The sequence below is a fragment of the Rhinopithecus roxellana genome, chromosome 10 (assembly GCF_007565055.1).
Source record: "Rhinopithecus roxellana isolate Shanxi Qingling chromosome 10, ASM756505v1, whole genome shotgun sequence".
NCBI lineage: Eukaryota > Metazoa > Chordata > Mammalia > Primates > Cercopithecidae > Rhinopithecus > Rhinopithecus roxellana.
The window spans coordinates 104,131,635-104,158,894 of NC_044558.1; the positions used below are offsets into that span (position 1 = coordinate 104,131,635).

General features: G+C 52.6%; 1 protein-coding gene across 5 annotated transcripts in view; it reads right to left on the reverse strand.

The window, feature by feature from the left end:
• Nucleotides 1-4,666: 4,666 nt before the first annotated feature.
• The window catches only part of ADGRD1 (adhesion G protein-coupled receptor D1), a 222,198-nt gene continuing 199,604 nt past the window's right edge, over nucleotides 4,667-27,260 (reverse strand). For 3 of the 5 annotated variants that reach the window (XM_030939905.1, XM_030939903.1, XM_030939904.1), the window contains 6 exons: nucleotides 25,692-25,758; nucleotides 15,003-15,094; nucleotides 10,591-10,717; nucleotides 9,747-9,788; nucleotides 8,577-8,669; nucleotides 4,667-6,954 (listed from right to left, as the gene is read on the reverse strand). In XM_030939905.1, the coding sequence (XP_030795765.1) occupies nucleotides 6,859-6,954; nucleotides 8,577-8,669; nucleotides 9,747-9,788; nucleotides 10,591-10,717; nucleotides 15,003-15,094; nucleotides 25,692-25,758 (517 nt within the window). In that variant the 3' untranslated portion in view covers nucleotides 4,667-6,858. Of the gene's footprint in view, nucleotides 6,955-8,576; nucleotides 8,670-9,746; nucleotides 9,789-10,590; nucleotides 10,718-15,002; nucleotides 15,095-25,691; nucleotides 25,759-25,819; nucleotides 26,294-27,260 lie in introns of those variants that run through there. The other 2 variants (XM_010354988.2, XM_030939906.1) reach the window with 2 other exon arrangements.

A 27,260-nucleotide genomic window follows, 5' to 3' on the forward strand; every position in this document is an offset into this window, starting at 1 on the left:
TTCCCAACTTGTGAACAACGGGAGTCCCTAACGGAGATGAATGCACATCTCAAATACGCCATCAGAGCTGCAACTCAGAAAGGATAGCATAAAAGGCCTGGGATTTGAAAGAGTGGCATGTCTATGTTCTACTAAAAACTGAGAACGAAAACGATATCAGTACATAATCTGGTTAAAAATTAAATTGTAAGGGAAAGAATCTTGAAATTTTCCAAAGAGATCAGATGAGGGTAAGTTGACTTTCACATAAAATTATGTTATTAACTTCTCAATTTCTCTTCTTCATTAAAGAATCATACCTAGGCCAGGCACAGTGGCTCACGCCTGTAATCCCAACACTTTGGGAGGCCAAGGTGGGTGATCACAAGGTCAGGAGATCAAGATCATCCTGGCTAACATGGTGAAACCCCGTCTCTACTAAAAATACAAAAAAATTAGCCAGGTGTGGTGGTGTGCACCTGTAGTCTCAGCTACTCGGGAGGCTGAGGCAGGAGGATGGTGTGAACCTGGGAGGCAGAGCTTGCAGTGAGCTGAGATGCGCCACTGCACTCCAGCCTGGGTGCCAGAGCAAGACTCCGTCTCAAAAAAAAAAAAAGAGAGAAAAAAAAAAGGAAAACAATCATACCTATAGATGTTTCTGGGGAAAAGGATGTGACATCAGAATTGTGTATCTTGATACTTACAAAGAAAAAAAAAAAAACAAAAGATACTTTCCTTTTTTATCAACTTAAAATGTTCACATGGCAAGTGTTCACTCAGCAAAGTACTTCAGAACAAATTCCAGAATCATCAGAGAACCAGTGAACAAAGAGGGTGCAGAGATAAGAAGAGGCAATAGATGATAAAGCAATCAGTTCTCAAAGGAGACATAGCAGTCCTCACTGTGTATGCACCAAACAACAGAACACCCCAATACATGAGGCAAACTGATGAACTGCAAGGAGAAATGGCCAATTCAGATACTGACTGGGTTAGAACAAACACCCAAAACTTGGGGAGTAGTGCTCAATATCATATGCCATTAGGGAACTGAAAATTCAGACAATCAGATGTCACTACACACCTATTAGTATGGCTAACATTCAACACACTGACAACACAAAATCCTAGTGAGGATGTGGAACAACAGAAACTCATTCACTGCTGGCAGGAATGCAAAATGGTGCAGCTACTTGGCAGTCTCTTATAAAACTAAACATTTTCTTACCATACAGTCCAGCAATCATGCTCCTTAGTATTTATCCAAATGGGATGAAAACTTACTTCCACACAAAAACCTGCACAAAAATGCTTATATTAGCTTTACTCATCACTGCCAAAATGTGGAAGCAACGAAGCTGTCCTTCATAGGTGAATGGATAAACAGTGGGGCACCTCCACACAATGGAATATTATACAGCAATAAAAAGAAATGATCTGTCAAGCCATAAAAAGATATAGAGGAACCTTAAATGCATATTGCTATGCAAAAGAACCTCATCTGAAAAACATACATACTGTATGATTCCAACTATACGACATTCTGGGAAAGGCAAAGTATAGAAACAGTTTTAAAAAAAAAAGTGGTTGTCAGGGTTAGTTGGGGAGAGAGAAGAGATGAACAGGTGAACCCCAGAGGGTGTTTTAGGGCAGTGAAGCTACATGGTGCTGTAAGTCAATACCTTTGTCAAAGCCCATAGAACAGTGTAACACAGAGTGAGCCCTGGTGTAAACTATGGACTCTTGTTAACAACAGTGCATCAACAGTCATTTGCCAATTGTGACAGATGCACCGCACTGACGCAAGATGTTGATGATCTGGGGAACTGCAGGAGTGGGATGGGGAAAGGGAGGTATGAGGGAGCTCAGTTCTATAGACTTAAAAGTGCTCTAAAAATAAAGCCTATTAATTTTTAAAAAGTAGATTAACAATTTAAATTTGCTTAATTTATAAATAAGATTAAAATAGCAGGAATGTGTATAACTTTTAAGAGTAAAAACACTAATATAAAAATCCTTTTATATTTTATTTTTTGAGACAGAGTCTTGCTCTGTCACCCAGCCTGGAGCACAGTGGTGCAATCATGGCTCACTGCAGCCTCAACTTTCCAGGCCCAAGAGATTCTCCTGCCTCAGCCCCACAAGTAACTGGGACTACAGGTACACACCACCACACCCAGCTAATTTTTGTATTTTTAATACAGACAGGGTTTTGCCATGTTGCCCACGCTGGTCTCAAATACCTGAGTTCAAGTGATCTGCCTGCCTTCATCTCCCGAAGTGCTGGGATTACAGGCATGAGCCACTGTGCCCGGCCTGAAAATCCTTTCTTTAAATACCAAACAGAAACAAAGTTGCCAATAGTAAGTGCACACGAAATACTAAGTTATGTGGGACTGTACTATGGTACTAGTGCAGATGTAGTCAGGGAAAAGCCAAGATAGCTCTGAAGCAAATTCTTGTAAAAGATTGCAACCCAGACATCAAAAACCAAAACAAAAAGAAATAACAGAACAACACTCCCCGCAGCCCCTCCACTGCGACCCCCCAGCACAAAAAAACCCAGGAAGCATGAATAAAATGACAGATGCAAAATGTTACAAACAGATCACATAAATATCCAGATGTCAATTTGCCAATTAAATGCAGAGATCCTCAGACTGGCTTGGAAAGCAGAGCCAATAACAACACAGCCTTTAGGAGGAGTCATCCTAGCACAAACCGGCGTAAAGGCTAAAAATGGAGGGTGGGCAAAGGAACCAAATACCATCTAGAAGCAAGCAGGGAATTGTACGATGATGCACACTGCCCGTATCTTTGCTCACTTCCCAACTCCCTAAATTTAGCTGAAAAAAAAGTATTTTTAACGGCCTGTTGGAGCATGAAAATAATGATTCCATTTGTGGACTGTAATTTCTGATGCCTCTGAAGGAAGTCTGAGGGCGGCAGGAGCAGCTCGCTGTGGAGGAGGGGCTGGGATGCAGGAGGGCACTCAGGGGACCCTCCTTCCAGGGTGACCCCTCTGCCCCATGCTTGCAGCTCCACCAACCTGACTCGTCCCCTCATCCCCGGAAGCTAAAGGGAGGGGCCTGGCCAAGGCTGGGCGTCAAGTGGCTTGTGGGAAAGGGAGGGCCCTGCACCAACCGGGATGGGTGGCACCAGCTGAGGCATTTCTCCTGGCCACAGCTGCTGGATCCTGTCACTATGTGTGCAGCTCCCATGGGACCTGGTCCCACGGTCACCACAGGAGAGCGCACTTGGGATGGGTGCAGGGCAATGAGTGATACCGTAAATAAATGAAACATCTCCCTTCTATATTCAGAATTGTAGCCACCTTCCTAAGAAAATAAAAAGACATATGAAAGACTGTTCAAACTCAGTAGTAATCAAGAAAATACAAACAGTAAGTTTCACACATACTAAGCTGGTGATGAGAACACTGCTCACCTTTCCTGTAAAAGTTTTGAGAAATGAGAGTATCCATAAGTTCTCACTGAGAATACTAGTAAGTTATCACCAGCAGCGAAAACTGACCCGATGACTCTTTTGGTAAAGAATTTGGCAGAATGTTTCAAGAGTCATGGAATTCTTTACTTTTTGATGCAAAACTTTTTTTTTCCAAATTTTTAACCTAAAAAATAATCAACATAAAAAATAAGGAAGAAAGCCATAAGCACAAAGACACTATATCTATCCCTCTATTATATATTATAGATATAAAAAACATTCAAATGTTAAATATATGATAAATATGTAAATGTTGATATATGACACAGAATCATAGAAATAATCCAGTTATAAACGAGTACAAGATTTTTGGTAAAATATAATATGTAACAGAACACTTTATATTACAGTCATAATTATGAACAATAGAGTAATATGGAAAGTGGTTCATGAGTGCATATTAAAAGCAGACGGCGGGCCTGGCATGGTGGCTCACACTTGTAATCCCAGCACTTTGCGAGTCTAAGGCAGGCAGATCACCTGAGGTCGGGAGTTCAAGACCAGCCTGGCCAACATGGTGAAATCCCGTCTCTACTAAAAATACAAAAATTAGCTGGTTGTGGTGGTGAATGCCTGTAGTCCCAGTTACTTGGGATGTTGAGGAGGGAGAATGGCTTGATCCTGGGAGGCGGAGGTTGCAGTGAGCCAAGATGGCACCACTGTACTCCAGGGTGGGTGACAGAGAAACTCTGCCTCAAAAGAAAAGAAAAGAAATAAAATAAAATAAAAAAATAAAAGCAGATGGCTGCACAGCAGAGGCAATGTAGGACCATGTAAATTACATCTCTGTAAATTCTGTAAAAAGCAGAAAAGCAACATGGGGAAGGAATGGATGAGTGTATTTGGGGGTGTGACATGTGGCTGAACTCCACCTCCTTTGAAGCAGCAGCCGTGTATTTTGCATAAATTACCCTGGGCAGACAAAGGCCTGTGCATGTCCCTCCAGGCCTCCTTCCCATGCTTCCTTCCCAGGCCTGCTGCTTGCCCCTGGTTTTTGTTCATACCCCATCCCTGGGACAGAGGCTCCCGGGGCATCCCCAGAGCACGAATGTGTGGAGCTCACAGTAGGTGCTGAGTGAATGTCTACTGAGCAGACCCCAGCCTGGGATGTTACTGATGTGTGTTTAGAGACTCACTGTCCTGTTCACATTCCACTAGCAACAGATTTTAAGGAGCACACTTTCTTTTAAGGACATGAAGATTTTATTTCATAAAAATCACAACATATTTTCACAACTTAGTGTCATCATCTTCTACTATAAACTAAACATGTAATTCTTTCCAATTTCTTATTTTTGGCCAAATTATGTGTAGATAATAAAAGTACTGCAGAAGCCAAAACATAGAGCCTATAAATAAAGTGCACGACTTTCATTCATTGGAAATAAAAGGTTTAGAGAGGTTTTGTTCTTTACTTATCTTGAAAATATTAGCTATATAGATGAATATGGCAACAATTAAAAAAAAAAACAAATAATTCCATCTAAAGATAGTTCCTTACTTGATTTCTTTCACTAGACACTAAATAAGGAAAAATATCCAAGTGTAAATTGTAGGAATACAGTGTTCTCACTTCTAGGTGCTCACGGGCGTGATGAGGGTCTGCCACCGTGGTCCACGTGACGTGGTTTCTGGGGTCACGGGAGCCTGGGGCAGTGGCTAAACATGGGACTTTAGTCCACACTGAACATGGGACTCTTCGCTGAACAGCAGCCTTGGCCTGCAGCAGCCAGGTGTGCCTGCCACAGCACGGGTGCAGGGGCCACACGCAGGGCCCGTGGCACTGTCACCATGTGTCAGGTGGCTGGTGCAGCACGGGCCTTGCCTGACAGAAGAGCAAAGGTTCACCCCTGCAGACATACTGCTCCCTGCCCACCCTCCCCATGCGGGAGAGGCCTGCAGACGACTGGTCCGCTCCAGGTGACCAGGGGAGAGTTACATTAAGAAGCCACCAGGCGGGATGCAAACGGGCCACAAGCTCCATAGAAAACTCACTGAAACAATGCAACAAGGCAGACAGGGCTGCGGAGGGGCTGAATGGAGTCATGGTCACAGTTTCAAAGGAAGACTTTCCAGTATGAAAACCAGGTTTGAATGTCTCACCCACATTTCACAGACACCACGGGTGCTCTCGGCACAGTATGAACCTCATAGCCCGTATCTCAGTGGTGTCTTAATTCACATCTGTGATCCCAAACCTGTGTTCCACAGGATCATGTCCACACACAGGTCCGTAACGATTATCCCATCTCCTCTGGGGCTGAGTCTGAGTCCCTAAATTTCCCTCAACACAGACGACATGGCTGTCGCCAGCCCTCCCTCTGCAGGTCAGTGGGGACTCAGCGTGGGTCACCCTCGTGGTGACCAGATGGAGCGCAGGGTGCTACCTGCCGCGTGGTCTGCCCAGTAGAAACTGAGGAGAGTGCCTGTGAGTCATGAGGAAGGCTCCGGGGAAAGTGGTGTCTTGGAAAATGCCCTCCATTTTTCACCTGGACACCAGGCACTGCAGGGACACGACCGGCTCCTGTGGCCCAAGAACAACCAAGGAGGCTCGCACACAAGGAAGGAGGGGGCATCTTAAGGCTGAATTGGGGTCCAAAGAGGCAAAACTCACAGAGGATGGCCAAGAAGCTCCCCAAGCACTGGCACCATCAGGTGGTCTCAAGGCCCGACTGGCTCTTCACGTGAACAGAGGGGACCCCCCAAGGACAGGGCAGAGGGGTCACCCTCACCTGGAGAGTCCACCACTCCCGCCCACGGCTTGGGCAGGGCCCCAAACTGATGACAGCACAGGTTGGCCCACGCTGGCACCACCTATGGAGACACCACGGCTGGCACCGGCTGTGGGGAACTCACCAGTGAATTCAGACACTGGGGTCTCCTCATGCTCTTCCCCACACACCCCCAGCTGCCTGCAACTGACTGTCTGGGGGTGCGTGGGGACCTGAACCACCTCTTTGGCCCTGAGTCCCCAAGTCCCACCAAGGCACAGAGGCTGAACGTCCCCTCCTGGGGCTGCGGGACCAGGCCCTGAGTGTCCTGGCCTCGCTGGGTCTGGTGCTCAGTGACGAAGGGAGGCTCAAGGGCAGCATCACAGTCAGGCCACTGTGTCCTGGGAGTCCCCAGAGGGAGTCACTCAGCCCACGGCTGGACGCGAGGCAGGAGGGCCCACGCTGGCCTGGGCATCAGGCTGCTGGGCTCAGCAGTGTGCTCTGACAGCCAGAGTCATGGGAGGACGGCTATCTCAGGGCCATAACACCCAAGTCCAGACAGCGGCAAGGAGAGGGTCCCACGGGCAAAGATGCGGCGTTTCATTCCGTTTGGGGGGGCGGTATTCTGAGTGCAGCCTGGCCTGGTTGGCAGCCTCCCGGCTCACACAGCTGACAGGTCTATGCGGTGGGCAGAGTGGCTGCTCTTGTCCCAGGGGCTGAGCTTGGTGGAGGCCGTGCCTGGCCGGGCTCCATTCATCTGCAAAGCATAAACGGATGAGCAGTGAAGGGCCTGCTCCTGGCGGAGAGCCATAAGCCCAGTGAGCACAGGGAGCACTGGGCCCACAGCTGCCTGAGGATTCTCCCTGCGGTGGGGCAAGGTGCATCTCCTGGGGGAGATGACGATGTCTACACTGTGGCATCTCCACCCGCAGAGTTCTCCACACTGACCTCCCTTCTGGGCACCGCAAGCATGCTGTGCTGAGTGCTCACTCCCTCCTCTGCTCACCCATCCGCCGTGGCACCCATGCTTTCACCCCCATGCATCTGTCCGTGCTGGTGTCATTTCATGGTGAGTCACGGAGCGTGCCACGCACCTGGCACAGTTGTAGCTGTGGGGCTAGAGCAGTGCATGAGCCAGCTAGCTCCCGTGGAGCAGGACAGACATGGTCCCTAAGCAAACGGAAAACCACACAGCTACGGGTGGAGGCAGAGTGCGAAATTGGGTGGGAGCGCCTTGATTGAGCACCATGTGCGCGGAAGGACTTCTGAGGATGGGACACTGGAGCAGGGCTCCAGCAGGCGGGAAGCGGTGGCGCAGTGAGAACCCGAACAGGGCTGCTCCAGACTGCCTGGGGGCCTGCCTGGGCTCTGGAGGGCAGCGGGGATGGGCCACCTCATGGTCAGTGGATCTCTAAGTCCTTCCATCCCTAAGTGAACACAAGAAGTCCTGACCCTTCAGGGTCAAAGGGGAGGGCTATGGTGACTTCATCAGGACACAGAGCACTGTGTGGGGGACACAAGCCCAGAGCACGTGCAGCCTGCGGGCCGGAGTCAGGCAGGAGAGGGGGACAAAGACTGCTGGGCACCCGAAGCCACCTCTGCTGCCTGCACACCCCCTCCTGCTGCCTCACACCCCCTCCTGCTGATGCACACCCCCTCCTGCTGCCTCACACCCCCTCCTGCTGCCTGCACACCCCCTCCTGCTGATGCACACCCCATCCTGCTGCCTGCACACCCCCTCCTGCTGATGCACACCCCCTCCTGCTGATGCACACCCCCTCCTGCTGCCTCACACCCCCTCCTGCTGATGCACACCCCCTCCTGCTGCCTGCACACCCCCTCCTGCTGCCTCACACCCCCTCCTGCTGATGCACACCCCCTCCTGCTGATGCACAACCCCTCCTGCTGCCGGCGCACCCCCTCCTGCTGCCGGTGCACCCCATCCTGCTGCCTGCTCACCCCATCCTGCTGCCGGCGCACCCCATCCTGCTGCCTGCTCACCCCATCCTGCTGCCGGCGCACCCCATCCTGCTGCCGGCGCACCCCATCCTGCTGCCTGCGCACCCCATCCTGCTGATGCACACCCCATCCTGCTGCCTGCACACCCCATCCTGCTGCTGCACACCCCATCCTGCTGATGCACACCCCATCCTGCTGATGCACACCCCATCCTGCTGATGCACACCCCATCCTGCTGATGCACACCCCATCCTGCTGATGCACACATCCTGCTGCCGGCACACCCCATCCTGCTGCCGGCACACCCCATCCTGCTGCCGGCACACCCCATCCTGCTGCTGGCACACCCCATCCTGCTGACGACTGAGCCTGGGGACGGAGGATGGGCTGGGACCCTCGGCTTAAGGAGGCTGCACTCACGATGTCCGAGTGGAAGGGCTTCGCGTTGGCCGTGCGGCTGGAGCTGCTCGTGAGGGACCAGACCTTGGTTTTGTGCTTGAAGGCAGCTCTCACCTTGAAAGCAGGGAAGGGATCATGAGAAGCAATTTCAGAGGCTGCAACAGCCGTCACCAGAGCAGTCTGTGCCGGTGCAACCCCAGAACCAGAAGCGCGGGGAAGGTTGGGATTTGGAACTATCAGAGTCAAAGCTGGTGGCTCCACAGCTGAGCTGTGCATCGCTGCTCTGTGTGGCAGACCCAGGTTGTGTCGCAGGCCAGGGAAGCTGGGTCTGGAGTGGACTCTGCTGGGCTCCTCACACTCAGCAATGAATGTCCCGGGGTGAGTGTGAGAGAAGCAAACAAACAAAAATGCGTGGTGGGTGGGTGGGTGGACTTCCATGGCTGCACTGCCTTCCCGCCACCCGGAGCCACCTCAGGCCTTGCAAGGGGTCACTGGGCATTGTGATCATGCAGCCCTTCTGCCCGGTCACCATCCTGCTCGGCGACTCTCTGCTCTGCCCTCCTCGGCCCACTTGGCCTGTCCCTGCAAACGGACACCACCGCTGAGAGAGACCGGGCAGGGTGACCCCTCTGCCCTGGCCCATTCCCCACCCCAAGGCAGCTCCCACAGCGTCAGCCTGGCAGGGGCTCAAAGCTGACTTGGGAAAAGTTCTCCCACAGGAACAGAAATCCTTGGGGCAGCCCCTGCTTTCCCCCAGCCAAGTACATGGCAGGTGCCAGGCTCAGAGCAGCACCGAGAAGAATGACCTGTGCTGGCTGCCCCAGAGTCCAAGGAAGCCACGTCACAAAAGTCCCCTTCCCAGCTCCCGTGGACAACAGCCCTCCCTCTCACAGCCAGACCAGCTTCCCCAAGGCCTTGAGGAGGACTTTGGGGAACACGCCTGCATCTCCCCAAGATGCAGTCGCCACTTCTCCAGGGAGAGAAGATGCTTGTCCATCGCTTAGCAAGGAGGCAGGGAGAGAAGAGCTGCCGAGCAGCAGGCGCAGGGCACACAACTTGTCATCAGGAACACGGCTGGCTCAGGATTTGAGTCCCAGACACCACCCTGACAGGGCAACGCTAGTCCCACTCCTGTGACCTTTCAGAAAGGAAAAGCCAGCTTCATACTGCTAGGAAGTAGAGTGGAAGTACCTCTGAATTCAGGAGACAATGGAAGAGGAAGATGAACAGTCCCTGGGAAGGGAGGGAAGAAACGGAGATTAGAGCCCTTTGCATGTAGTTAGGAACACTGTCTGGAGGTTCCTCCATGCAGCCTGAGAGTGGCACTGGCACCGCACGCTGTGACACCAGGTCCCATGACCTGGGGCCCGTGAGGACGGAGGGGCGTCCTGGGTCCCACCCTGTGACCCAACCTAGATTCAGGCAGCTGCTTGGACCGAGTTCGGGGCGGGGGGCTGCGTGGGCAAAGGTGCAACGGCAGGTGGGTTCCCAGGCAGGCTCAGTGCGAAGCAAGGGCAGGCACTTCCGGAAGACGTGCCACTGGCCTGCAGACACAGACACAACTCGAGCAGCCTGGGGAGGGCCGGGAGGGCCATGGATGGTGAAGGGGATCCATGCCTGCCCTCCCTTGCGGGCCCATGGGTCTGAGGGCCCTGACCCTTGGCATCCCAAGTCTTTGGTTCCCAGGTGACCCTCCCCGGCCCTTCACACAGAGGGCAGCACCTGGGGGCCGCCCTGGCCACCTCTTTGCCTGACTCTTTCCAGAGCTGCCACAGGCTGTCTTACTGTCCCTCCATTCCCAGCCAGGATGTGCCAACTACAGATGCCGGCCAGAAGCACAGGCAGCCCCACCCTGAAGGGGTCAGAATCCTGCAGGCCCTGCTTTCTGAAAGTCCTCAGGCTTTGGGGATGCCCTGCATTACAGGCTCCTGAGGTATGACGGGGTGGGCAGGCCTCCCTCCAGCCCTAGCTCCCTGCATGCCTGCTCCTGATGGCTAGTGGCCCCACCTCCCTGCCACTCCCCGTGGGTTCTCACCTGCAGGGAGTTGAGCATGGCGAACATGTACTGGAAAACCACAGCACAGCCGTTGACAGCAAGCACACCAAAGACCCACGAGGTGCCCAGGATGGGCAGCAGCACGGCCACCGCCTTGGCTGTCAACCTGGAGAGAAACAGTGACAGTCATCCTGAGCAGCAGGAGGACAGGTGCAGGCTGTGAGGACTGCCCTCAAGATGCCAGGCTTCCAGATGGGTGTAGGCACCACCCCGCTGGGAGCAAGACCTGGGGTCCTCCCTGCAGGTAGCCTTGGGTGAGGCGTTTACCTGGAAGGAGCTTCGGTGTTTCCACACCTCCATCCCCTTACAGCTATAGCTGGTGGGTGGGAGAGAGCTCTGGGAAAGTTCAGATAGCACCAGGGCTCACACAGGCCACAGGGAGAATCTGCCCAGGCCCAGGGCTTGCATTTGAGCTGTTTGCAAAGATGAGGAGGAGCCAGGCCGGAGGGGAGAGATTTGGGGGACTGAAGCAGCAGAGGGTCCCCTGAAGCATCCAGAACCCAGGCCTTCTGTGAGACGCTTGGAAGGGGGCAACGAGGCCTGGGCCTGAAATGAGGCCATGGCTAGGAAGAATTCTCCAGGCTTCTCTGGGCTGCAGCCCACGTGTCCCCCGCTGATCACCTGAACCCTCCTGTGACACTGACAGTGAGTTCTCAGAGGGCAGGACCGATGGACCGTCTTCATGGGCCTGGTCATGCTCAAAGGACGTGCTGAACAAAGGCTTGCGAAACTGCGCTGTGAACTGATAGAGCCCCATCCCCAAACACACCATCCTACCAGCATGCGTTTTTATCTCCTTAGAGCCCCATGGACCCTCGACACAGGAGAGGCAGGTTATATATTGACCCCATTCATTTTCTAATAAGGAAACTGAGGCCCCACAGCCCCTGGTAATAGCTAAGGTGATAGAGGGTTTCATCAGGGGCAGGACCAGAGGGTATGCAGAAGTCCCCAGCTGGGCCAGAGTTAGCACCCACTCTGACTGGGCCCACCAGCTGTCTGCCTCAAAGCCATTCCTGATGGGCTGTGTAAATCATGGCCGGCTAACTCCAGTCCAGTCCATCCTGACTTCTGGAACAGCTGGGCTTTCCACAGCAGGGACCTTCTGCCTTAGAGAAAAGTCTAGAGACTAGTCTAGAGTTCCTGCTGCCCAGATCAGCCACTGTCACATGCCTCAGTTTACCTCTCATCACTCCGCCCAGTGACTGAGACTGTCACCCTCACAGACTGTGGATTCCCTAAAGGCTGGAACTTGGTCTTTTGTCTCTGTAACCCCAAAGTGCATCCCAGCGCCAGGACTCAGAGGCTCTCAGGAGATAAACACTGAATGAATGAATGGTGAACAAATGGACGGCCATGCAGCAGTGCTGCACACAGATCTGGCACCTCCGTGGAGGAGGTGAGACGCGGCCATAATGAGCTCCCTTGTCAAGAGCCCAAGAACCTGGCACTGACAGCTCCTGGCAGTGGGTGCCTATAAAACCCAGACGTGTTCCAGCACTTCAGATCTCAGAGAAGCTGCAGCTAGCTTGTTCTCATAACACTAACGCAATAGAAATAAAACACCTGTCTCTGAGAAACAAAGACATGCATTATTCAGCTACAATCTTTACATCCCGGGAAACCATATTTGAAAGGAAAGGTCACGGAGAAATAGGAACCAAAATGTGCTACTTTTAAAGTGATGGTTTGACTTTTCTTAAAATGAACAATAAAAGATGATATTGGGGGAAGACGCCGAGCTGAAGCTCTGAGGAGTCTCAACACGGCCAGAGCTGTCAGTGTCCCTGGTCAAAAGCAGGAAGGGGTCCCTGGATCTGGAGGAGGCTCTGGGCAGGGGGTGTGATTTCCTCTCTGATCTATGACCCCCTTCTGCTCCCCCAAGGTCAGCCCTGGCCTGGGGGGCTCAGGCCGAGTCTCCGGCCCCCACAGCCACCTGCTCACAGGTGCACCTCCGTGGGGGTCTCACCCTCACGCCCCCACCCCCAGGGTCCCTCTTATAAAACCTGACCATTCCCTGCTTCTTTTTCAGGAGTCTGAAATCACAATCAATAAACAGAGACTTTTTAAAAAAGTGAAACCAGGCTTCTCCCCCTTCTCAGACCTTAGCTGCTCTATTCTCCACTTTTCTTGTGTGTCGGGGGAGGGGTGGGGGGAGTGAAAGCCACGCTGTGGAGGGCCCTGAGGAAGAATCTTATCTCATTATTCACTGAGTACTGGGCTGCTTGGCACAAAGAAAATCACTAGCGTAAAACCAGAGGATGAGGAATAGGAAGGTGCTGAGGAAACTTCCTCACAATATCGTGACTGCCCTCTTCCTGCCTGGCGCTGCGGCTCCCTGGCTCTGCTTCCTCAGCCCTGGGAGTCGCGTGTTACACAATCCACACTAAGAAGACTGTGAGGAAGCATCCCCCGGGGGCAGACCTGGCTGCCCAAAGGAGAGGAGCTGAAGGCATTGGGGAATGTGCTGGGTTGCACAATGGAGAGGGACCCAGAGAGGTCTGTCTCCAGACGCCTGCCTGCACCTCCCTGGGAGGGACGCATCCCTGGGCTGCCAGATGCAGAGTCAGGTGGGAACTGCCACCTGACTGGTGGGCAATGCCTTCAGCTGTGCCCTGCAAAGACCTGGGCATGCTCTCCCCGGGCATGCTCTCCCCGGGCATGCTACCTCGAGCCTTCACAAGAGCTGCAGACACAGTGCCAGCCTGTCGCTTGGAGGACATTTCCATGGAGAAGCAAAGGCAGTGGACAGAAGCTGCTTCCTGGATGAGCACTGATGGGAGGCTGGGGGCAGTGGGGTAGAGATGGAATTTGGTGCACAGGTGTGAGGCAGGTACATGGGGGTGTTCTGCTGACAGTGGGAGTAGTCAGTAGTGGTCTGATCGGGCTCAGACAGGGCAGGGTGAGCTTTTGCTTGAGACAAGCTGGCAACAGACTGGCCGACCCTGAATGCTGAGGTGAGGGCCTGGGGAGCTGAGGGCTGGGTGAGGAAGGGACAGGTCCCTCCCCGGCCAGGCCACGAGGAGTCCAGGAGACCAGCCTGGTCTCAGCAATGGAAGAAGAAAGGACGTGATCTCTGACCCCACAAGCTTCTCTTCTCGCACGGGGCACAACCCTTGAAGGTTTGCAGGAGCTGAACAGCCCAAGGAGGCTGCAGCCTCTTGTCAGGTTAATTTATGGTGTTTGGAATTCATTACGGACTAATTCTCTCATAGATTCACTGCTGACATATTTGCCACTTTTGCTTTCACATGAGAAAAGACACACGATGGCTGAAGCAATATTACAGAATGCCAGAGATTCTTGGGAAAGAGATCTTGGCCCAGAAGATGGCAATGCCAGCTGCCTGGTGCCCATGCCCCATTCTTCACAAAGCCGCCAAATTCCCTGTGAGGCGCCGCCTCCCCAGCTTTCCGGCGCTGTGGTTTGGGGGTGCTGACTGAACAGTCACACAGTCATGAGTGAATCCCTTCTACAGGGTCTGGCTCAGGGAGGGCACAGGCCCAGCGTGAGTCCCCCTCCTCCTCCAGGCACAGGCCTCTGTCTGAGCAGGTGGGACAGGGACTCCCTCATGGGCCTGAACCCCTGCCACAGCCATTCTGCCACCAGGGGGCAGACTCGACCTCAGCCTGAAGCTAACACGGAGGATGCGAAGGAGGATCTGGGCCCCGGTGCTGCAATTGCCAAACAATTCCTGCCATGCCTAGGCTTCTGAGCTCTGGACTTGACGGTCACCTGCGTCAGTAAGTCCCCCTTCTGCTTAGGCCAGCGCATGCTGGGATTTCTGTCACCTGCAACTGGCTGGGCCCTAACAGATGCTGTCAGGACACCCCGATGGCAGCGAGTTGTGCGGCTGGAATCCCTCCCAGAGACCCCCGCCCCTTCTCCAGGTGGGCAGCCCAGAGCACGCCAGGACACTACTCTCCCTTGGACTTTCCCTGATGTGCCAGCCAAGGGGGAACCTGTTATCATCCCGTTCTGCACATGAGGAAGGTGAGGTGCTGAGAGGCTAAAGAACTCGCTGAGTCCAGCGGATGGCCAGGGCAGAGGCAAGATTGGCAGGGGTTCTCTGGCTCTAGAATCTTCCCTGTTGCAGTGCCCCGCTCAGCTGCTCATCACCCTGGGGTGAAGAAATCCCTAGGAGAACATCCGTAGACCCTGTTCTTCTACACATGGGAGCTCTGGGGCTGGGTAAAGGCCTTGTCCTGGGTCACGAGAGCCACACGAGGGCGTGAAGCCAGAGCTGCCCTGAGATCGCAGCGACACTGAGCAAGTGGAGGGCTTTGGTGCCGGCCACAGGAGGCAGGAGTGGCTCTCTCTCCTGTGACCTCAAAGCAGTCCTCTGGGGGCAGAAGGGCTGTGGCACTGCTGGTAGCCTGAGGTCAACTTACTTGAAGGCACTGGGGTCTCCATGGATCTTGTAGTTGTCGGCGCTGATCTGTGAGATGACTCTGGTCACAGCGATGAGGATGCCAATGTTGACCTGCACAAGAAGCCATGGAGGAAGGTGAGGAGGGACTGGGCTGCTCCTGCAGGAGAGCTGTATCCGCCTGGCCACTGCCCTCACCACAGGCTACCCCTGCCCAGCCAGGGCTCCTGGGACACAGGGGCGTCACTGGGACAAATCTCACTCTGTTCCACAGGCCTTTACCGACACACACAACATGGAAGCCTGCCTGAGAGCTCCTGTGCTGTGAAGACGGCAGAGCCAAGTTCTAGCCCAGGAACACACCCAGGCATGAGGGGAAGAGCCTGGGCCAGACCTCATCTTAGCATCTGCTCAGTTAGTGTGACCCTGGGCAACTCACCCAGGTCCTCGGCGCCTCAGTGCCCCAGGTGATGAGAATAATGGTGCCTATTGTGCAAATGACTGAAGTGCCAGGCCCCAGCCCAGCGGCTGGCTCTCATCTCCCACCCTGGCCCGGGCCTGCGGCTGAGCGTCATCATCTCCTGCCAATGCCCCTCCTTGCTGGGAAACTGCTGGACGGCTCCCGTTGGGACCTATGGCTGGGCAGGGCACTGAGGGGCCCCTGATAGAGGCTTCAGCACAACCTGCCCCTCACCTGGGCAGCTCCCTCAGTAGGAGGCTGGCGAGGCAGGCACAGCAGGGAGAAGAGTCCCCTAATGTCCTCTGGCTGCAGGGTTAGGGTGAGGGTTAGCCTTCTCTCTTGTGTCTGAAAAATTCTGAGGCCATGTACAGAGTCAGCAAGGAGTGCAGCTCCAGCGGAAAGTCCTGCGTGAACTCTCCGGCACAAACTTTCAGGCAAGGAACAGGACTCTACCTGGCCGGCCTCACAGGGCAGCTGCTGTCCCTACACCAGCCTGGGTGCAGCCAGAGCCTGGCAGTCTCTGAAGGGAGCTGCAGTCAGAGAGCAAGCCGCTGAGGCCCCACACGGGATGGACCAACCACGCGGTTGCACATATCTGCACCCCTGGACTAGGCGCCCGCGCCAGGCCTTTCGGAAGCACCAGCTGAGCCCGCCTCACCCTAGGGGCCTTGAAGGCACCTTCTGTGCCCAGGACTTTTCCACTGTGAGCCCTTCCCCTTCCCCTTCCTCCTTGCACAGCTCCCAAGCCCAGGAATCAGCAGGAGCCCTCCGCCCAGGGCGCTCTCAGCAGGAGACAGCCCTGTCTGCACGGAGGCTTCAGACCCTTCTGGTGCTGTTCTCTGGGGGAGAACGGTGCATGGTGGGACTGCCCCCTCCTGCCTAGCCCTTTAGGACACTATTGTGGCAGTGAGCACCCCAACTGTTCCCTCCTCGGCTCCTGTTTTCACTGACCACCTCAACACCTGGCAGCTCAGCTCATGCCCAGCTCAGCTGATAGTCTGATGCACCTTAGTTGCCCTTATTTTCCCATCTGTAAAGTGAGGCTAATAATAGAAGTGTCCCAAGGCCAGGGAAGAGAAAAGAAGTGAACCTATTAGCCACCCAGCGTGGCGTCTGCACAAAGAGCATGTCCAGAAACGCGGATGCCCTCCAGCCAACCTCACTGTGTAACAACGACAAGAAAGCCACACTCAACCAGGAGCAGAAAGCGGGAGCAGCATGGATGACAGGTCAGTGGTTTTCAAATGCAGTGATGATTCCATTCAACTAGGACAGTGACAAAAGTGTAAGTGATTAATGTGCAGTTATTACTTCAAGGAGTGGGGATTTCAACTGCAGACCACTGATGGTCACTGATGTGTGAGTGCGGCCCGTGCCCTCGGGGCAGGCTGGCCTTGGCCATCTGCCTGGGAAGCACTTTTGTGCCTCCAGTGGTGGCTACAGCATCACACAGAGGGAGGGTGGAAATGAAAGTTGCCCCAAGTCAAATTGCCACAGACTCTGCTTGCTTTTCTTACTGAGATTCAGAAGTTTTTCTTGAATAATTGCTTTTGGTGTGAATGCCTTTGTTTCTAGAATTCCGAGTATTTTTTCAAAACAATTCTTCCAGTTCTTTCCTTGTTTTGGGGGTGGAGATTTCCCTAGGTCCTGACTCTGCCATTCTGCAACTCATGCCCTTTCCCTTGAGGGATTTCTACTCTGGGTACCTCGCCCACTGACACAGGCCGGGGACTGATCTGTAACATGACTGGAAACAACCTGAACGTCCACACCCAGACAGGAGGGCGGGGCTGCCACGCACACCCAGACAGGAGGGCAGGGCTGTCGCTCACACCCAGACAGGAGGGCGGGGCTGCCACGCACACCCAGACAGGAGGGCAGGGCTGTCACTCACACCCAGACAGGAGGGCGGGGCTGTCGCTCACACCCTGACAGGAGGGCGGGGCTGCCACGCACACACACAGAGCAGGGCGGGGCTGCCACGCACACAGAGAGAGCAGGGCGGGCCTGCCACGCACACAGAGAGAGCAGGGCGGGCCTGCCACGCACACAGAGAGAGCAGGGCGGGGCTGCCACGCACACACAGAGAGCAGGGCGGGGCTGCCACGCACACACAGACAGCAGGAAGGGGCTGCCACGCACACACAGAGAGCAGGGCGGGGCTGCCACGCACACACAGAGAGCAGGGCGGGGCTGCCACTCACACCCAGACAGGAGGGCGGGGCTGCCGCTCACACCCTGACAGGAGGGCGGTGCTGCCGCTCACACCCTGACAGGAGGGCGGGGCTGCCGTGCACACCTACTCTATGGAGCACTTTTTGGGTCTGAGACAGACTGACGCAGCTCTTCGTTGGTGAAGAAGCCACAGGCCCCACATACACTGAAGGCTGCGATGGGGTGGGGATGTAGTTATAGTCCCCCTATCTGCACAAGCCCCCTGGATACCCATGAAACCAGCATCACGGGTTACCTGTTTGGAGGGAGGGTGGAAACCAGGGAATGCAGAAACACACATAGGCAGACACATTTATGCATACTCTTAAGCTTTTCCTTTAAATTTTGTGTGTTGCCAATTCAAAAATAAAATTCTTTAACTAAATTTTAGTTTTAAACAATTATAAATTAAAAGGAAATAATATGAAACCCATTTCCTGTGAACTGAGCAGTGTCCTTGGGGTCAGGTGGAATAGAAAGTTAGTGATGCAGTGTTCCAGTGATTCCGGGGATGGAGAAACCATGAAGCCTGGGACCCATGAGAGGGATGCCTGGAGATGCTGGAGAGGATCTCAAGCAACTTGAGTGAGTGCAGAGTTCTCACAAGCAACACCCCACCTGAGCTCAGGGTCTCATCATCACTCCTGCTTTGCCACTGGAGGCTATAAAGTCTGGTTCTGCCCCAGACCTCTCCCTGTTAAGCTGAAAGATGCACACACGACTATTCCCAGACTTTTCTGACAAGGCCACTGAAAGGATGATCAACGTGCAGCAAAACGTTTTGCCAACGTGAAACGCTACAAGTGATTAATCTGAGATTTCAAGGCCTTTATCTTGACCACTTTGTGTAAGATCCACTCTAAGTGTTTCATAACAGTTAAGCTGATCACATTATTACTTGTCAGAATTCATCATCTTTCCTTTTTCTCCAAAGATTTTGCTGGGTCTTTTTTTTTTCTTTTAGTCTGGGTCAGTCTGCTTTCATTTTCCAGGCACATTTTTTCCATCTTATCAGGACGATACATTTGCTGTAGCTTCATAAGAGGAGGAGCAGCTCGCCATGGCCTCCAATCCTGTACCGGTGCAGTTAAGTGGGGGACTGTGGCTGTGAGTGGCACAAATCTGACATTTCATGAAAATATAAAACAGAATCAGACCCTCACTCCATTTCACTGACCCTCATCCATGCCTGGCCGTTTGGTACACCCACACTCGACTACGAATCAGAAAATGCCCTGGGAGTGAGGCATATACAGTGTAGAGTACTATGGATATTCCAGCAGCTAAGCATCTCCCCATTAGAACAGCAACAAGCCAGTAAAGGCAGATAGATGTCAAAGAAACAACTCACAGGCCTCACTGCAGAAGAAAAACAGGAATGCACATGGAGGCAGTAGAACTGTAAAGCAAAGGTCTCGTGGCTACTATGAAGGCCAAGATCACGGTGATCTCTGGTAGGAGGATGGAGGCAGGACTGCATAGGAATCCTGGTGTTCTGTTTCTTGACTTAGCTCAGGGTCACCAGAATGTTGATTTGTGAAAAAACATTGAAACAGACACCACTATTTCACAATGAAAGGGTTATACAGGTACAGACACACATATACAAATATGTAGTTTACACAACAGTGTGTGCCTCAGTCTGTTTTCTGCTACTATAACAGAACACCACAGACTGGGTAATTTATAAAGAACAGAGATTTATTTCTTACAGTTTGGGAGACTGGGAAATCCAAAGTCGAGGGGCCTGCATCTGGTAAGGGTCTTCTTGCTGCACTGCACCATAGCAGAAGTCGGAAAAGCAAGAGAGCACAGAGTGTTGCGGGAAGTCAGGGACCCTGAACGGAGGGACCTGCTGAAGCCGTGACAGAAGAACATAAATTGTGAAGATTTCAGGCCGGGCGCGGTGGCTCAAGCCTGTAATCCCAGCACTTTGGGAGGCCGAGACGGGCGGATCACGAGGTCAGGAGATCGAGACCATCCTGGCTAACGCGGTGAAACCCCATCTCTACTAAAAATACAAAAAACTAGCCGGGCGAGGTGGCGGGCGCCTGTAGTCCCAGCTACTCGGGAGGCTGAGGCAGGAGAATGGTGTAAACCCGGGAGGCGGAGCTTGCAGTGAGCTGAGGTCCGGCCACTGCACTCCAGCCTGGGCGACAGAGCGAGACTCCGTCTCAAAAAACATAAAAATAAAAAAATAAAAAAAATTAAAAAAAATAAATTGTGAAGATTTCATGGACACTTATCACTTCCCCAATCAATACTCTTTCAATCCCGTCATCTTTGTAAGCTGAGGATGTATGTCGCCTCAGGACCCTGTGATGATTGTGTTAACTGTACAAATTGTTGGTAAAGCATGTGTGTTTGAACAATATGAAATCTGGGCATCTTGAAAAAAGAACAGGCTAACAACGATGTTCAGGGAACAGGGCAGATAACCATTAGGTCTGACTGCCTGGGAGCCAGGCAGGGCAGAGCCATATTCCTCTTATTGTCAAAAACAGGTAGGAAATATCGCTGAATTCTTTCCCCAGTAAGGCATATTAATAAGTAACAGCTCTGGGAAAAGAATGCATTCCAGGGGGGCCTCTAAAATGGCTGCTCTGGGAGTGTCTGCCTTATGCAGTTGTAGATAGTGATGAGCCCAAGTCTCCTGCAGCACCCCCAGGTTTATTAGGATTAGGAAATTCCTGCCTAGTAAATTTTAGTCAGACTGATTGTCTGCTCTCAAACCCTGTTTTCTGATGTTTATCAATAACAATGCATGCACAGCAGGACAGGGAACCTCATTAGTATTTCCAGTTTTGCCCTAGCCTTGTGACCTTGCCCTGCCCATCTGCCTTGTGATATTCTGTTGCCCTTGAAACATGTGATCTGTGACCCACACCCTATTTGTACACTCCCTCCCCTTTGAAAATCACTAATAAAAACTTGCTGGTTTTACAGCTCAGGGGGCATCACAGAATCTGCTGACATTGGATGTCTGCCCCAGACACCCAGCTTTAAAATTTCTCTCTTTTGTACTCTTTCCCTTTATTTCTCAGACCGGCTGACACTTAGGGAAAATAGAAAAGAACCTATGTTGAAATATCAGGGGCTGGTTCCCCTGATAAGAGAGAAGGGGGATAAATTCATCTTTTAATCAGAAACCCACTCGTTCAGTAATGAACCCACTCCCACAATAGCAGCATTAACTCATTCACAAGAGCAAAGCACTCACGACCTAATCAGCTCCTAAGGTTCCACCTCGAACCTCTCAACCATGGCACTGGAAATTAAGTTACATGAACTTTGAGGGAAGCATTCAAACCACAGCAGTATGTGTCTGTCTGTATTTAGGTATCCATATCTATGTATCTGTATCTACATGTATCTCCAGGCAGTTCCTAACTTAGGAAGGTTTGAGTAACAATTTTTCACCTTTACAGCGGTGTGAAAGCAATACACGTCAGTACAAACTGTACTCCGCAAACCTATACAACTAGTTTTTCACTTCCAGTATTCAATAAATTTCATTTGATATTCAATATTGCATTATAAATAGGCTTTGTGTTAGATGATTTTGCCCAACTCTAGGCTAACGTAAGAGTTCTGAGAATGTTTGAGGTAGGCTAGGCTATGATGTTCTGTAGGTTTTATGTATTAAATGCATTTTCAATTTATGATTTTTCTGCTTACGATGAGTTTATCAGGACTTAATCCCATTGTAAGTTCAGCAGCATCTGTATGTATCTGTATCTACATTTATGTTTTCTGTACCTATGCATCTATAGCAATGCATCTCTCTGTATCTGTATTTGTATCTGTATCCACGTATCTGCCTATATTTATATCTGTATCTGTTTGTATCTGTGTATCGGTCTCTATGTATCTGTTTGCATCTATACCTCTGTATATATGTCTGTAACCATATCTCTAACTGTCTCTATACAGACATATAGCTACCCTGATTTCTCCCCAAGGGAGACAAAGATTTTAAATCAAAGAGACTCCTTCTCTTCCCCAGACCTGGAGGCACTTTCCTTCTTTCCTCAGTGGGGCCAGCAGAGAACAAGCCATTTTGAAGGCTCAGGCTAAAGTGCCCCTGACATCCACAGAGTCCCTGTTCTTTGGGGAAATGGGGTGTCTAGGCTCTGTGGCTTCTGGAAAATCAGGTGTTATGGGCCGAACTCTGTCCCCTCAAATTTATATGCTGAAGCCCTAAGCCTCTGTACCTAAGAACAAGACCATTTGGAGACAGGTTCTTTAAAGAAGTAATTATGCTAAAAGGAGGTCACTAGGGTGAGCTTTAATCCAATGACTGGCCTAAGCAGTCATTTATTTTAAGAGGAGATTAAGACGCAGATACACAGAGTGAAAACCACGTGAGGACTCAGGGGAAAGACAGTTATCTATGAGCTAAGGAGAGAGGCCTCGGGAGAAACCAACCCTGGCGACCTCCTCGATCCTGGACTTCTGGCTTCTAAAACTGTGAGAAAATAAATTTAAGCTGTGCAGGCTGTGGTCCTGTGTTACGGCAGCCCTACCAACGAAGACACCAGGGAATGCTGGGCCTACGGGCATGTTCGCACTTTAACTGGAATCACAGAGTGAATGAAAAGCCATTTCCCTGCCTTATAGCAGAGAACAATTTGAGAAGGGACAGTGGGCAGTGTGTGTGTTTGGCAGTAGATGCCTGGTGGGGGGTGTTACTGGAAGTGGCTCGGCTCTGCCCTTTTCTCCTCAACCCTAGGCCCAGCAGGCCCCACAGTGACCCTTTGCTGTCTCCCAAATTCTTGCCTTTTCAGGATGAACTTTGCCAGGACACAGGGAAACTGCACGTCCTAATGCAAACACACAGCTTCCTAAAAGTTTTGAATTTTCAAATTATGCAGGCAATGCGTGGGTGTTTTTCGATGCATATGATCTTGAAGCACATACTCCCCACGCCCAAACCTCTCCTTGGGGAACCCTTACTTTGTGTGCCTCTGTCCGGGCATTTTCTTACTCAGTTATATGTTCACATGTGAGTATGTTCCCGTATAGAGCTTTTAACTTTTTTAAAAAATAGGGTCATGCAATACTTGTTATCCCAAAACCTGCTTTCTTCATCTGGAAATAAGGCTGAGGTCTTGTGGGTAAATGAGGAATTGACCCAGATGGCACAAACCCTGGGATCCTCTGAAGAGATAACAGCGACAAGACCCCCGATCCCCCTCCACAGCGCTCCCCACAGGGGTCGGCTGGAACCTCCATGGCACCCCCTGGCCTAGAGGTTGATATGCTTTCTGCCAAGAGCCAGTTAGTATTTTTGGCTTTGCAGGCCATGCAGTCTTTGTTGCAACTATTCAGCTCAGCTGTTTTAGCCTGAAAGCAGCCACAGACAACAAGCAAATCAACGGACATCGCTGTGTCCAAGAAAACTCAATCTACAAAGGCAGGTAGTGGGCCACACTGCTGCAGTCTGCTGACCTCCGCACTTGAATCTGGAATCTTTTACGGCTGCCCCATTCAGCTCTTGCTTCCCTTCCAATCTGCCTGTTGCTCCCAATGTCCCAGGAGGGCATGAGGACCTCAAGCCAGCTGTGCTGAGAATCATCTGGAAGATTCTAAAGGCCGAGAAGCCGAAACTTCAGGAGGTGGAGCTTAGGCAGAAACACTCTTACAGCTTCCCAAAGCCGGGTGCAGTGGCTCACGCCTGCAGTCCCAGCACTTCGGGAGAGCGAGGCGGGTGGATCACCTGAGGTGAGGAGTTTGAGACCAGCCTGGTCAACATGGTGAAACCATCTCTTCTAAAAATACAAAACTTAGCTGGGCTTGGAGGCACCTGCCTGTAGTCCCAGCTGAGGCAAGATAATTCCTTGAACCCGGGAAGCGGAGGTTGCAGTAAGCCAAGATCATGCCACTGCACTCAGGCCTGGGTGACAGAGCAAAGACTGTCTCAAAAAAAAAAAAAAACTCCCCAGGCCATTCAATTATGTAATGAGTTTGAGGACTCGTTCTGTCCTCCAGGAATGATGGCCACTGACAACAAGGAGTGGGGTGGGGATGGAGCCCTGAAGGTAACGTCCCCTCAGCAATGACAAAAGGGACTCTAGTGAAGCTGGGAGACACAGGGGTGGTGGGTTCCTGGCGCTGGGCCGCATGCCGTGTGGGTGGCGAAGGAGCCAGGCAGAGCCACCCTGGAACCCCAGCTGTCACTGACCACAGTGAGACATGAAAGCCAGATGACCAGGGCAATGTCTGAGAAAGGGGCCTGTTCTGCCCAGGCCCTACGGTTCTAGAGGGTTTAAGTCAGTAGAGGGAGAACAAAACAACAGCAGACTTGAATACAAACTTCCCCTTCCCACCCTCTGTCACTGAACGTCCTTTAAACCCCCTCCCATCTGGCCATGCTCCAGCCAGGAGTTTAAATGACCGAGGGGCCTGGAGTTTGTTCTGAAAGCGTTTCTGCATTTTGGTTGACAGAATTAGTCGTCCTCCCAGACGCCCAGGGAGTGCGAGGACCTCTCACTGAAGCCTCTGCCACTGTTCAAAGGGTGGAGTTGGTAAAGCGATGGCAGGTGATCCTCGCGCAGCCCTGGGGAGGCGCTGCGGCCCCCAGACCCTAAGAGCTCAACCGCACAGCCCCAAAGGTCCCCTCTGCAGCCGACAGCGATTCACTGAAAGAAACCAGCCCTCGCAGCTCTGCAGACGCTGAGGGAGGCTCTGATACCACAAGCCTTTCCCTTGCGAGCGCTCTGCCTGCACAAAGACTCCTGCCCCTCGGCGGGTGGCGCCCCGCCCAACGCCCCCGGGCCCCTGATGCGCCTCAGCCCAGGGAGCTGCTCCAGCTCGCTGCGGGGTCCTGACCCCACCTGCAGACGGGACACCTGGGCCAGGACGCGCAGCCCGGGCCCAACCAGGCAGGGCCCTCGGAGACAGGGACGTGGAGGCACAGAGGAGAAAGCACAGCCTCTGCTGAGGTCACCCCTCTGATCACGACCCCACCACGCCAACAGCTCCTGACGCCCACCGGTGCTAACTGCGCAATGAAATCACGTGGGGCAGATCCGGCCAATCATTCCACTCCATCCCATTTCCCTGATTGGTTCTGGGGCAGAAACGACTCACCACAGCCAATGAGAACCAGCCTGGGGCTTGTGCTGCGAGTGCTGGGGAAAGCCTCCGTTTCCATCCCGGGAGGCAGAGATTAAGACAGGAGCATCATCCCAGCGCAGGTGCAGGAGCCCTGGGCCCAGCCTCCCCACAGATGGGCCTGACTCAGGAGCCCGTAAATCCCCATCCGTGTTTAAACTCTGAGTTGGGGCCGGGCACAGTGGCTCACGCCTGTAATCCCAGCACTTTGGGAGGCAGACGAGGGCACATCACCTGAGGTCAGGGAGTTCGAGACCAGCCTGGCCAACCTGGTGAAACCCCGTCTCTACCAAAAATACAAAATTAGCTGGGCATGGTGGCACATGCCTGTAATCCCAGCTACTCGGCAGGCTGAGGCAGGAGAATCGCCTGAACCCAGGAGACAGAGGTTGCAGTGAGATCGCGCCACTGCATTCCAGCCTGGGTGACAAAGCGAGACTCCGTCTCAAAAAAACAAAAACAACAACAAACTCTCAGCTGGGTTTTCTGTCACTTGCAAACCACTGTAACTATTATGTGTGGTTCCCTGGAGGCTTCTGCTGAGATTCCCCTCTGCAGCCTTAGAGTCCTGGTGACTCTTAAGCAAGGAGTGAGCCGGCGGGTGAGAAGGCACCGTAGGATGGGGAAGGATGAGCCCGCGCCTGTGCTGTTCTCAGGGCTGTGTGCCTGCACCTGCCGCCTCAGCTGGAAGAGCCCTGGGCCTTGAGTGGACCCGCCTGGAAAGCACCGCCTTCCTGAGCGTTCAGAGAAATAAGACCCTCAGTCACTGGCCCAGAGGAGCCCTAGCAAGGAGTGACCGAGGAACACCACTGCATCCTTCAGAAGATCCTCAGGAAGCCCCGTGCCATCTCCAGAGCCCAGCACCCTCTCCTCCTGCCCCTCCCCAGCCCCACTCTGCGCCCACAAGGGCAGGAAACGTACCACGATGACAAACAGTGCAGGGGCTACAAAGGCCCAGATGGCGCCACTCCCCAACGACAGCCAGCAACTGCGGAGGGAAGCAGAGCCGTTACTTCAACCACCTCCTTCCACCTGCCAGCATACCTTCATCCAAAAGCAGTTGCTCAGGTGATGTCTTTCTCAGCTACAGGGTCCACCTGGGGCAGCCATACAACATTCCTAATCCCTGCAAATGTACTTTTATCCATGATGATCCCACGTCTCATTCTTGGAAAGGATTTTCCAGGTTTGCAGACCAGGACAGCAACCTCTGGAGAGTTTAGCCAAAATCCAAAATAGATTTTAATTTCATTATGAAGTAGACCTTTGCTGGGGACTGGCTTTCCTGCAGAGCACTTCAAATATGACCCAAGAGGGGCCTTCTGCGAGGGATGACCATACCGATGAGTCGTCAGTGACACAGCACCTGACCATTCCCATACGCCCAAAGCTCGGGGTCAGTTCCACTCCCTCAGTGCCCTTCAACTGAGAGGAAAGGTTCCAGAGGGTCCTAGTGATTGCTCTGATGTCCTGAGAGGAGGGTCCGGTTTGAGGATCTGGCCTCTGAGAAGTGATGCCCAGAACTCAGGCAAAAAAACAAAAACAAAAAAACAAAACAAAAAAAACAAGTCAGCTCCTTCACAATTTCATCTGCAGAGCCTATGGCACTGTCAAGAGCCTAAGATTCCCTAGGTCGTCTCATCTTCTTGACTCCTGGGACACTGTTTCCCAAGGACCTGGAGTGCCTTTAATTGGATCTGGGCAGATGCGTGGTGCAGTCCTCACTGGCACACAATGTGGTGTCTCCCTGGGGCTGGCTTATTTCACTCCCTCGGTGACTGCTCACTGAGCAGCAGGTCTGCCCCAAGGCACAACAAACTCCATCTCATTTAATCCTATGCTGCCCCTGAGGTGGGCGCTATGATCACTCCCATCCTGCAGATGAGGAAGCTGAGCCCCAACCATAGCGTTGGTTGAGAAGTGACTTCACTGTGGGCAAACTGCCTCCCTGCCCCCATTCCTCCCTGAACCTCCCGGACCAGGAGACAGCAAATGCCCCAAAACAAGTGACAGCACCTGCAAGAGGCTCATTCATGGCTGCACACCCAGAGTGTGGAGAGGAGAAACCTCTCATCTGAGGATGCACCGTTTAAAAGGAAAATGCCTTTGGGAGGCCGAGATGGGCGGATCACGAGGTCAGGAGATCGAGACCATCCTGGCTAACACGGTGAAACCCCATCTCTACTAAAAATACAAAAAATTAGCTGGGCGTGGTGGTGGGCGCCTGTAGTCCCAGCTACTCGGGAGGCTGAGGCAGGAGAATGGCGTAAACCCGGGAGGCGTAGCTTGCAGTGAGCTGAGATCCGGCCACTGCACTCCAGCCTGGGCGACAGAGTGAGTGAGACTCTGTCTCAAAAAAAAAAAAAAAAAAAAAAAAGGAAAACGCACCGCAAGTCTGAACGGTACCTCTGCAAAGGCGCGATTCAAACCAGGCTCTCTGGAGAGTGGGATGCTTCTGCCAAGAGAGAGACTGTGCTTTCCAGCATTTCA